A 12,973-nucleotide genomic window follows, 5' to 3' on the forward strand; every position below is an offset into this window, starting at 1 on the left:
GTACAATTTATGTATACCTTTGGATCAATATAAGAGCATATCCAATGGTTCATACTCACAACCACTTTATATACATTATCCATTTAATAAACATCATTTTATTAAACAAATTGTGTTGGAACATAGTACTAATTATGTTGGAATGGGAAATGAGTTTAGATCACATTAAAGTAAATAAAAAGAATGTAACTATTTCTGATGGAACAATGTAATATTTATTCCGGAACAACATATGTATTCGGATGGAACAATACAGTTCATGGAATGGAACAAATTATGTATACCGTTGGAAGAATATAAGAGTATATCCAATTGATCAGTAAGTTTGCTTTTGAGGATTCATCCTGTAAAATAGAAAATGAAATGATATAGTTACATTTGTTTCAGTAATAAGGGATCAATAAGTAATCACTGTTTGTTTGAATATAAATAATACATGGTATATGTTTCATTAAAATTTTAATTGTTAATAAAATGAATACAGATTTATTTTAATCTGATTTTAATTCATCCCCTTTGCAATAATAAATAAATGAGGAAATAATTATTGATTCTGATAATTTATTAGTACTTAAATTTCAATTAATATAGGAAATAATACCAATAGTTTAAGAGACTGATTCACAGATTTATTTCAGTTTGCATTTAATAAAAAATTTGATATACGTAATAATCTTAATACTGCTGAGATTCCCAATATACATTTATTTTGAATGAAAAGCCGTGTTTCATTGCAGGAAAAGTAGAATTTGAAGAGACTCAATAAATTAAAGCTACTGAGTTTCCCAATAGATAATCATTTGAATGAAAGAAAGCGTGTTTGACATTAGGAAGTTGAAGAGACTAAATAAAATTCTATAAATAGTATTGCTCTCTGGTGCCTTCTATGGTTACTTTGTTTTTGACAAAGTTCCATTACTTGGTGTGTTTTCACCATTGGATGATGGAGCAGAAAATTAATCCAATGGTGAAAACACACAAAGTAAGGCTTACTTTGTAAAAAACAAAGTAAGCATAGCCTTTACCATTGCTCTCTTTATTGATCGTATTTTTTTAGTAGAACACTACAAGAAAATATCAGTTTACCCACGACATAATGTCGTCGGTACTAATAAGATTTTCGTCGGTAATATTGATTACCGATGACATACAAACAAAAATCATGTCGTAGTCAGATTGCTTGTTGGGAAAAAGGTTACCGACGACATTGAGTTTGTCGTTGGCATTAGCGACGACATTGTCGTTTGTAAGTTGTAAGTGACCAACCAAAAGAATTAATCGGTGTCGTTATTGGACACAGCATATGTCGTCGTTAAGTTGTCGTTAAATGACATGTCGTTGGTATCCTGTCGGTAATCTTCAAACTGAATTTGGCGCCAAATTAATTGGCGGGAGAAATAGCGTCAACTTTGTCGTCATTATGCGGTCGGTAAATGGCATTTAGCGCCAATTTAGAAACATATGTATCGTTTGTAAGTCGTCGGTAATTTTTCCGTTGCTATGTCGTTGCTAACATGTGTTGTCGGTAAGTTGTTGCTAACTTGAATCATATGAAAGTTGTCTGTAATATCATCGTTGGTAACATGTATCTTAAGTTGATAACTATGTTGTTGGTAGGTTGTTGCTAACATGTCGTATGTGCACATATATATATATATATATATATATATATAATAAATCGGCAACTTTTATATTATATTAATTTTTAAATAATTCTATAACTAATAAATAATATCCCATTCAAATAAATAATAAAAATAAAATAATTAAGCTAATTAGATAATATACCTAAAATAATCACAAAATATATTCAAAATTACTCCAATATTTTAGTTTTTGGAGCTTAAAGGGCTAGAGTTTTGAAAGTGATATGAACTATTTCAAAATCACAACCCTAATGTAACAAAAGATGGAACAATCAAGCTAACAAGAAGCAATAGGTTACTCAGGATGAGGAGATAAAGGTGGCCTACTCTCAGAACTTTATCCAGTCTGATTTGTAGAAAGGTTAGGAACCATCTCCCGAATCAATTCTCTAAATCGTTCAGCATTACGATTAATTTGCTCATCATTACGATCATTTAACTATTGGCGTAACTGAGTTAGTTCTTCCTGTATGGATCCATATTTTTCTTTCAAATCTCCAACTTCTTGCTCTAATTGAGCAGTATATTCAGCAGATGGTGGAGGTACAGAGGTAGCGCCACTGATATCGCTATATAAACAAGCCACTGATCCAATACCATAAATTCTATCCTTTCTTTTTCCGGCTGCAGCCTCTATGAATACTTGGCTCTCGTCTAACTCCTCCTCATTGTCGTCTTGTGCATCCAAGCGTTGTTGACGTAAAGCAACAACACGTTCCTATATACATTGAAAATTAATTAGTTAATTTATCATGCAAAAACATATGCACAAGTATATCATGAAAGTATTAATATTTATGATGTTACACATTAACTTGACGTGCTTTATCATCCACAAACGTTTGGCTATCCTTCTTTAGAGTGTGGGTCTTTACGAAAATCTCATGCAACGTAGGTTCTCTACCCAATTCTATTGCCTACATAAAATAGAAACTTTGGTTGAATATGGGACAGCAAACAGAGAAAAATTTCAATGTCCATATTCACTTATGGACACCTTTGACTCTAAATTGAACACTTCAACAATTAAACAGACTATTGCTGCAAAACATTCAGATTCAGCATTATCAACCACACAATTAATAAATGCCAAAACAAAGATATTCTCCTCTCCAATTCACACCAATGTCACGTACTTTTCATAAGAAAAAGCATTTGAAGAATTCTGGGAGTGGGAAATGCACACGAAGTCAAGCTTTAAATAAGAATTACTGAGAACAAAGTATGACAATTATGCAGACTCAATTCTGGCCATATTCCTTGAGAGCATCCAAAGCCGAAATGATAGATGGAGACCTAATAAAAGATCCAGGGAAGCATGTCCAATAATTATTTAATTTAATTGAAAAAACTGTTTTTAAATTCCCAAACTAATTTTAAAATAAAAAGGGAAAGCAGAAGTATGACATGTCATGCCATTTTTTTGTAGTTGTGGCAGGTTCCACGCATGCATCTCAAATGTGGATCCCATTTCTAGCTAATTTCAAGCAATTGTATCATTGAACTTCCAAATCTGTGCACTGGAGCAGAATGCACATGCTCAATACACCCTATGCTTATTTAGTAATTCTAAATCAGAACCCCACATAAAAAGTGGCTACCCTTTTATAGATGCTTATTTGATAATTCTATATCAGAACCCCACACAAAAAGTGGTTACCCTTTTATATATGCTTATTAGTAATTCTAAATCAGAACCCCACACAATGAGCAACCAGTAACTCATTTGTTTAGCAATTTAGAATACTTACAATTCTTCTCGCATGTTCAGCATGAGGAATAGAGCCTCCAGTGTGGCATGAAGGACCAGCCCCGTTTTTTCCTCCTTTTTTATTCTCTGAATTTCTTTTTGATTTGAGGAGGAATTCTGGACTGGTGAAAAACTTCTGCCATTCGTCCCAAATATTTTGTGGCACGAAGGGAAGTTTTTCTTTCTTTCCATTAGCAGAATATACCATATCCTTATATCGAGCGTGTGCTGTCTTATCCCATGCAATCTTGACTAATTCTTCAATGGCCTCATCCCAATAATATCTTTTCTGAAGAAACATTAAATGAAATATTAACAAAACTTAAGATTTCATACAATGTAATCCCAATAATATATACCTTAAATGGATTCATAATTTCATACCCTGAATTCTTCAAGTAGAATTTTTTTGTTTCTGCAGTTACTTCCGTCCAATGAGAACCAGATGCATCAACTTTATGCTCAAATATTTTTCGGATGGATCGAGAACAAGACGGCCATAACCTGAAACATTACTTAATTAATAGAAAAGAACAACAAAATAGAATAGAAAGATAAAAGAAGAAAAGAACAAGACGGCCATAACCCAAACAGATTCAATCTGAGTTGAGTTCTGCAAGAAATCAATCCATTAGAGTTCTAAATTTCAGCAATAATTCAGCTCATACAATTGCATCAAAACACATTAGTCAAACAAAATTAGAACTAACATGCAACATCCAAATCCCTAGTAATCTCTAAAACCACAACACCCGAATGTAGAAAACTAACCTCTAAATCAGACAATGGAACACAAATGATCTTCTCTATTTTGTCAAACAATGTAATCTGCATTCCATGTTTAGTGGCAAACCGCGATCAAATCAAATTCTGCAGAAACAAAAAAAGTTGATTAAGAAAACTCATCTTATTTTCATTCTAAAAAATTGACTAACTGTGTATCGGCTTAGAATTACAGCAAAACAGTCAACTCCACCAATTTCTATTTCTATATGGAACTCAGATGAGATGCTAATATCAGTTAATGAAATCACAGGGTCACTGAGCATAGAACTCTCGAAACAATTCTAGAAAACAACCATTGGATAAAGTTTTGACAAAACACATAGGAAAGTTCAATTATATATACTTGGCACAATTGGACCAAGACATCACAATAGTGGAAGTTGCTGGTTATAGACTTACTTATATGAATATCAGTTATTCGACAAGTATAAGGACTACATAAAACTTACGACACATGTTGGAATCTATGCACAATAGAAACTGAAAATTAGCACATGGTATGAGTAAGGTTCAAAACGTTTTGGATAAGGTTGAGATGCTTTTCTTGGCATGAACCAAAATTTTGAATGAAAATATATGTGGCTTTATCTTGAATCTCTGATACCCTCTTCACTACAACATAACAGTTTAGTTCTTTCAAGAATCCTCTATAGACTGCACCAAATCCACCTTCTCCAAGTTGCTCTTGCTCTGAAAAGTTATTTGTGGCTTCAGCCAAATCAGCATAGAGGAACTTTTGAGTCCTGATTTCCTTTATGAACAATTATCCAAGTCCACTCCACCATGATCCATGGATTCAAATGAGATGGATTTATAGGAGTGAATTTCATCATTGTCAATTAGCCCTTCATCTTGCTCTACTCTATTTAGAGGAATTTCGAAAAAGACTGATTGAAAACATTAACGAAAAGGACAAATTTTCAAAGCGAATCAGTTATAAAGAGCTTTATAGATAATAGTAAAAAGCTGTAATTCATAGTCAAAAGGCACAAAAGGGAACTGTCTCAGGAACTGAACCTGAAAGAGGCTCAAATCATTTTGATATCATTTTATATAAAGCAGTAAAGAATAGCAGAGGTGCTAGAAGGAATTGAAGGTAACGGAAACATGTAGACAGAAAATGGAATTGAATTAACTTAATGAATGATTTATTTCATCTTAAATTTTAAAAAGGTGTTTCATAGCAGAGGGACCATGCTACTATTTTTCCAGCATATGCCCCTCAAACCAGTACATGTGAAAAGAATAGCTGATTTCTACAAGTAGTAATTTAATTACCAAATTTGCAAATCATGAAATGCAAGACACTTAATGGAAAGAAATCATATTGCAAATTTGTGCTCTCAGAGTGATTTTATTAAATTATTGATCATTTTGAGGAACAATAAGAAAATCACTCTGAGAACACAAATTTGCAACATGATTTCTTTCCATCTGAAAATGAGAATCTGTTTAAGGAAAACATGAAAACATCTCATCTCAAGACTGCCTACTAGGTTTTATCACTGACGCACTTCAACATCCCATTGATGCCAATCTCGTGCCTTCCACCAACTTGTCTAGTGAAATGCCTAACCTAGGGTTACAGTCAAATAAATCCAGTTTCCCTCCTCTCTTGAGTCCATCATCAAATATTTAATTTGCCTCCTTAAATTTTCCCTCATACTCAGTTCAGTTTGAAGGTATTTAACTACCATCCTCATTCATTGACTCCATAATCACTTGTTCTTCTCAACATCCACATTCCACCACTCCTCACAAACAAGATGAAATTAATTAATTGCCTCAAATGTACTATCTAAAGCTAAAACTATGGTCTTCTCTTTCAGCTTTAGCTTGAGGTATGTAGCCGAGATTGCAGGCAATATGAAACACCGGGATGGAGGTTCAAGCTCCACTAGTATCATAGACTTGTAGAGACTTTCACTCTAATTAAATGATCTCGCACAGTTGATATAGAAGGATTTTCTGCTCTAAATGCCACCATCTTGAAATAAAAAGAAGAGATCACCACCCTTGACAACACAATCACATTCATGTCTCACTTTCAAGAAGACATTGATGAAAAAATGCACATCATGAATGACAAGGTGGATAAGCCAAGATGCAGAGGTGCTAGAAGGAATTGAAGTTAAAGGAAACATGTAGACATAAAATGGAATTGAATTAACTTAATGAATGATTTATTTCATTTTAAATTTTAAAAGGTGTTTCATAGTAGAGGGACCATGCTACTATTTTTCCAGCACATGCCCCTCAAACCAATGCAACAGTCATAGACATTTAAGCAATCCTTGAAAGTAAACAACTAACTTCAGCATAGAGGCATTCCAAATCTTTTTTCATGATACAACAAATATTAAGGTTTGTGTGTGTACAAGGAATACATATTACAACTTTGCTCAGCTCTACATAGCTTATTGGTATTCGTGGAACTTCCCCAAAACTTGAAAGCCATTAGTTCTATTGCCGGTTGACATTAACAAGAGAAAAGATGGCCAGAGTCGAAAGCGAAAAAAATTAGCGGCAGGAAATGAGAGAGAGGAGAGAGATGTAAGGAGAAATATAGTGATCGGGTCTGGAAGTTTATAGAGAGCTGGTTATGGTTATGGTTATGGTTGCAGTTGTTCAAGTTTTTAACTCAAGCCAAGCCAAGCCGACAGACGGCATTTTAAAATTTCTCTCTGTCTCTCTTACTCTCCAGTTCACAGTGGATTGGTTTTAGTGAATTTCAATGGATGACACCACAACCTACCACATCATTTCACCATCCCCTCTCTAGATCTTATCTGCCTTAACTTTACACCCCCATTCATATGAAAAAAAGGAATCCAAGGTAACGAGAAACATGTAGACAAAAATGGAATTGAATTTTTCAAATAATATATCAACAACATTACAATAGAAGTATATAGTAACAACGAATTTGGTACCTCTTTTGATGAACTTTGTTTATCTCCCTATTGATGAACTTCAGAAACCCTAAACACATGGAAATTAGGGGAAATCAAAGTAATAAAATATTAGGGAAATGTGTGAAATTGAAGTAAGGGGAAAGATGAAAGATGAAAAGAACTACCTGAGAGAAGCATTGAGAGGAGATATTGAAGTAAAGTGAGAGATGAAAGGGACCATGTGTGAAAGACGGCGTAGAGAAATGTGTTCTCAAATTCTGATTAGGGTAAATGGTTGTAGAGGGAAAAAATTTAGGGTGAAAAAATTGAGAGGGAAAAAATTGGGTGTAAGCAGGAGAGAAAAAGGTGGGAACTTTTGGGTTTTTTTTAATATATTTTTTTATTATTTGTTTGTAAGTCGTTTGTATTTTGGGTGGTAATTTAGTAATAAATAATTAAAGAGAGTTTCTTTTTTTCAAATAAATATTTTGTTTGTATGTCGTTGGTATGTTCTTTGTACTACCAACGACATGCCATTGCCACATAATTTCATCACTATTGGCAACGACATAAATCGTTGGTAACTTATGTCGTCTGTAAGTCGTTTGTATTTTCTAGGTATTTTGTTTTATTATGCTAATTGAATAATTTAGTATGTAAATAGTAGGTATGTCATCACTATTATCCACGACATATGTGTCGTTGGTAAAATATCGTTGGTATACTGTTATTTTCTTGTAGTGGAAGTTGAATTGAAGCAAAGATGTCAGGAAGCAGTTCGAGTTCGTTTAAGAGAACGAGGTCTTCTTCTCCTGTTGAACATTTAGTACCTAAAGCAGATAGTGAAATTCCTGATGAGCTATTTAAAGTTATTGAAGATATGGAGGAAACTTTTATGGAAGGGGATATTGACGACATCATAAAGAAGCTGAAGGGCATGAAGGCTTTCATGTCTTTATTTTGTGACTCAATGATGTCTTTCATTGAGAAAGGAATGGAGGAGAAAGCGGAGTTGAAGGAGGAGCTGGAGGAAATGAAGATAAATCTGAAGGACGAGATTAAGAAATATAACAATGATGTTATGGGTCCTGATAATGATTTTCTTTAATGTTTTTTTTTATTGTGAACAATTGTTTTTATTTTTATGTTTGTATGTTTTTTATGTTTATGTTTTTATGTTTTTTTTTATTTAATGATATACTATTTTGTTATGTTTTTACTTATTTTTCCTAGAAGTTACCTTTTTTTATACTGCTATATATTATTGATGTTCATATATTGTTAATGTATACACATGTTGTTTGAAATTAAAACACATGTTTTCAAAATGAAGTCAAATAAGAAAATATACTGCTAGATTAAAGAAAAGTTTAGACATAGGGAATTTACCTTATTTCTTTGCTTTTTCTGGACAGTTTCTAATGTCGTGGTGGCACAATTGATTACAACCTTTGCACATCCTTTGTTTTTTCTGTGTTTGTTCAATTGCTTTCTCTTTTTCTCCCTTCAATCTTTTCTCACTGTTTGTAACATGAATCCCAGTTCCTTTGTTTTTTGAAATTTTAGGTTCTTTGATAAGAACTTCAGAGGGCCGACTTGTTCCAACCAACATCTCTATGTCTTGAATTTTAGTAGAATTGTTGATGTTCTTTCTTTTCTTTGCTTCCAAATTTCTCCTCAATGCTTGAATGTTTCTTGTGAGATTATTTAGATCATCTTCTTCTCCTTCAGCTAAGCACACAGTCATGTGAATCTCAGACCATAATTTATTCAACATTATTTTCTTACCCATTGTTTTAGCACATTCTTCTATAACATTATTTTGCAATGTTATCTCTGGTAAGATTTTCCATCTGTTTAGGACATACTGCTCAGGAATTCTCTCCAGCATTCTATCTTTCCATACGAACACCATATGTCTACAGGGAATTCCTGCTCTATTGAACATCTTGCACGAACATGTTGTGTCGCTGTTGTCTGTATTATAAACAACCTGATATGTTGTTTTTTTACCTTTTTCCCTTACAGTGATTATGCATTTGTCATTGTATCTCTGTATATCATCAACTCCACAATTAAAGGAAGCATCTAACACTTGTTTTTGAAATTCATAAAAGATTGTTCTTGTAAATACTTCTGATCCATGTTTTTCAATAGAAATTGGTGTTTGAGATATAGGTATTGAGTGTTTGGAATCATTGTCATTTTTACCTTATGAATGCATTTGTGCTTCCATTGCACCCTCAAACCGGAGGAGGAATTCTATGAGAGTTAAATGACTTTTTGTGAAAGAACTGAAGAAGTGATTTTCACTTTCTGACCTTGATGTTGTTCTCATTAAGTCGGCTAGAAATGAGTCTCTGAAATATGCAGGAATCCATGTTGATTTTATATCATACATGTGTTTCAGCCATCCATGTTCTTCTAAATTGAATTCCAAAATAATTCCCATCTATTTTTCCTCAAACTCTTCTAGTTCCAATTCTACACTCCACACACAAGAATTTATCTTTGTGATAAAATCTGTTTCTTGCATTATTTGTCGTCTTGTATTAGTAACAAAAGAGTTTTAGAAGAAATTGAATGTATGTATATTGAACAACACATATATTTTGTAGGAACAATTTATGTATTATTATGGAACAACACATGTATTATTTGGGAACATTTTATTTATTGAATGGGATAATAGAAAATAAAGGGCATATAATGATTTTTCATACCTATTTTGTCTGACATTTTCTTCATAATGTGCCACATGCAAAATCTGTGTTCTGTTTTTTTAAAAACATTTTTTATTGCAACTATCATTGCTGGATCTTGGTCTGTTATCAAGCAAGTCGGCTCATTGTTGTCCATTGCTTTAAGAAATGTTCTAAAAACCCACTCAAATGATGTAGTATCTTCGTTAGCCACGAAACAAGATGCAAATGTAATACATTTTTTGTGGTTGTCAACCCCAGTAAATGGTCCAAATATCATATTGTACTGTTCGGTTTAGCATAAAAATAAGATTTTTTGTTTGAAGAACATGACATTTGTATTGGAACAACATAAGTTTTCTGGGGCAACACCAGTATATGAAGGGCATAAACCAATAATTTTATGTAAAAGATTATTATGTACACTACAAGAAAACAACTTGTTAGCTACCGCAGCTTTGGTAGCTGATTCGGTAGCTAGAGACATTTACCGACTGAATTTAGCTGGATACCGACCCAAATCAATCAGCCGGTAAAGGCTTAGTCGCTAGACAAATGCCGACCATTTTTCGAAGATAGTCACAGAAAATAGCGACTAATTATTTTGGTCGCTAAGCAGTCACAATAGTACCGACTATAATTTGCGACCAATTGTAGTCGCTAATGGGCAAAATGGACACGTAAGCAGATTTTTTACTGACGAATTTCTAACAGAATCCTGTCGGTATAGGCAAGACGGAAACCTAAGCTGATTGGTTTACCGACGAATATCAGGCAGAGATTCTGTCGGTAATTTATTTATTTGTAATAAAATCTTTTATATATAATTATAATTATAATTACAATTATTAAATACAATTATAAATATATTTTAACCTCACAATCCACAATATTCATGAAAACTAAAAATATATATAGAAATAATTAATATTTGATGTTTAAATATGTCAAAATACATATCGTAGGTCACAAAATATCATAATCTAGGTTAACCTAATATGTTAGGTGAAAAATCTATATGATAAACTAAAAAGGTTAACCTGTAAAGTTGTGTCAAAATATATCTAAGAGTTAAATTAACCTAAGTTAGAGATACGCTCTAACCTCTCTACAGTCGTCTAAAGATGATCGATAGTATTTTGGAGTTTGCTAATAGATGGGACTATTTGTATCTCCAACTCCGTCAACCGCTCCTGAAGTTGTATCAGATCAGTTGAATTAGCACACAAGTGTATACCTTCTGTCAATTGCTCTTGTCTTTCACTTACTTGTTGTAGACGTGCTAATAAATTGGTTCTATCCGCATTGAAGCCATCAAGACGTTCCTATACGGTCTCAAGTGTGCTTCTTATCCCATGAATTTCAGTTGTACTAGCACTTACATTGGATGGACCAGCAGAACTTGAAGATGATGCTCTTGAATTTCTGGGATACCGATCATCATAATACTGTGAAGCAGCTGAACCCAATCCATAAATTCCCCCATCCCTATTAATACCTCCAGCAGCCTCATAGAATGCTTCAAGTTCATTAATGGTATTTTGAACTTGCTCGGCAGCTTGTTCAACTTCCTCAACAGTATTTCGTTCAACTTGGGTATGACTTTCATATTTATCCTATACAAGACATTTAAAGAAACAAATTATCACATAAACAATATATAAAGAGTTAAATATTATCATTATGAATACATTATTACTCTTACTTGGATTTCTTTACACGATCATTCACGAATGTAATTCCATCATGTTCCATTGTGTGTGAATGCAAAAAGAACTGATCTGGATTCAAGGGCTTACCGTACTTTTTAGCCTGCATTACCAATCAACATAAGTAGTATGATTTAGATACTTCTAAGTTGCATAAAACATACAAGTTAAAACATACAAAACTAGCAAATCAATCCAAATTAAAGCATACAAAACTAGCAAAACATACAAGTATATGTAGTGTAATTAGCTGCTTGTATATGGCAACTTCAATTAAGAGATGCATAAATAACAACTTTAGGTTTGGACACCAAAATACACTACTGCCCCAAATTCCATAGTTATGCATTTCTGTTTCAAGAAATAAAAGGGCTTGACCAACATCAAAACAATAGCATTCACTGCTGCCCCAAACAACATTCACTTTAAAATAGCACTTTTAATGTCATTCATCACTGCTGCCCCAAATAGATAAACTAGCAAATGAGAAGAACTTGCAGATAGATACACTAGCAAATGGATATACAATATACCAAACAGCAGCATTCACTGCTGCCCCAAACAGAAGCAAACAGATTTCATTAATTTAATTAAGTGATATTTCAAACAGATATCATACTTCAAACGTTCATGTAAGTAGCTACTTCAAACATTCATGTAAGCAAATACATTAGAATACTTACAAGTTTTTCCGCAGTTCTGTAATGAGATACTGAACCTCCCATATGAGTACCTGTCGCTTTTCCAGATTTTCAAGCCCTTGCCCTTTTTGATCTTTCACTTTTTTCCTTAAAGGCCCTTGAATTCCAGACCCGCCACCAAGCCTCCCATGCCTGTTTAATGCACCAGTCCGGCATTTTTTTGTTTCTTCAGAGTTTGCGCATCGCATCCTTATATCTTTCTTGGAATTTATGAAGGAATGCTTGCTTCATTACATCATCAGAATACACCAAAGAGTCCCATACACAATCCTTCTGCATATATTCCATAATTTTTATGTTCAATGTGAAAATCAAATAAATAATAAAATGAGTATGTTGTTAATTTGATACTTATAATACCTTAAACTCCTCCCAAAATCTATCTCGAGTAGATTCTGGAAACATTTTGTACTCATTTGCTACCTCCTGTGGATATTGTTCGAAGATAGATGTAATCAATGATGAAAGGTGGGCATCAACAATCCTGCATCACATTAAAGAAACAAATTCTCTAGTTAGCCTCCCGTTGCTCATAAGTCTGTTATACATCCATACTCTATCATGACGAACCATTTTGTTCAACCTGTTGTTACCATTTTATCAATAAAATGAACTTTAACAAACAAATCAAACTTAAGAAGACCTATAAAAGCTCCTTAAAAGCCTAATTAGAGAAGAAAATAATCTATACTATGACATCACTATATGGTACAATAGAGAATAAATGAGCTGCCTGAAAAGCCTAACCAGAGAAGAACATGATGACCTGTTATCCGGGCCAACAT

The 12,973-nt window shown here is 33.3% G+C and overlaps 1 protein-coding gene across 3 annotated transcripts; it reads right to left on the bottom strand.

Annotated features, from left to right (window-relative positions):
• Positions 1–1,687: 1,687 nt before the first annotated feature.
• Positions 1,688–7,390, bottom strand: LOC136217973 (uncharacterized). Of its 3 annotated transcripts, none has more exons than XM_066004693.1 (7): positions 7,262–7,390; positions 7,116–7,164; positions 4,168–4,266; positions 3,781–3,900; positions 3,398–3,680; positions 2,456–2,563; positions 1,688–2,364 (listed from the first exon to the last, which is right to left on the bottom strand). In XM_066004693.1, the coding sequence occupies exons 5-7, from the start codon at positions 3,602–3,604 to the stop codon at positions 2,086–2,088; spliced, it is 594 nt and encodes a 197-aa protein (XP_065860765.1). In that variant the 5' UTR covers positions 3,605–3,680; positions 3,781–3,900; positions 4,168–4,266; positions 7,116–7,164; positions 7,262–7,390; the 3' UTR covers positions 1,688–2,085. The 3 variants fall into 3 exon arrangements, with proteins under 3 accessions (XP_065860765.1, XP_065860764.1, XP_065860766.1); XM_066004692.1 differs by having other exon boundaries at positions 3,398–3,685; XM_066004694.1 differs by lacking the exon at positions 2,456–2,563 and having other exon boundaries at positions 3,398–3,685.
• Between the last annotated feature and the right edge of the window lie 5,583 nt (positions 7,391–12,973).

The sequence above is a fragment of the Euphorbia lathyris genome, chromosome 2 (assembly GCF_963576675.1).
Source record: "Euphorbia lathyris chromosome 2, ddEupLath1.1, whole genome shotgun sequence".
Classification (NCBI taxonomy): domain Eukaryota; kingdom Viridiplantae; phylum Streptophyta; class Magnoliopsida; order Malpighiales; family Euphorbiaceae; genus Euphorbia; species Euphorbia lathyris.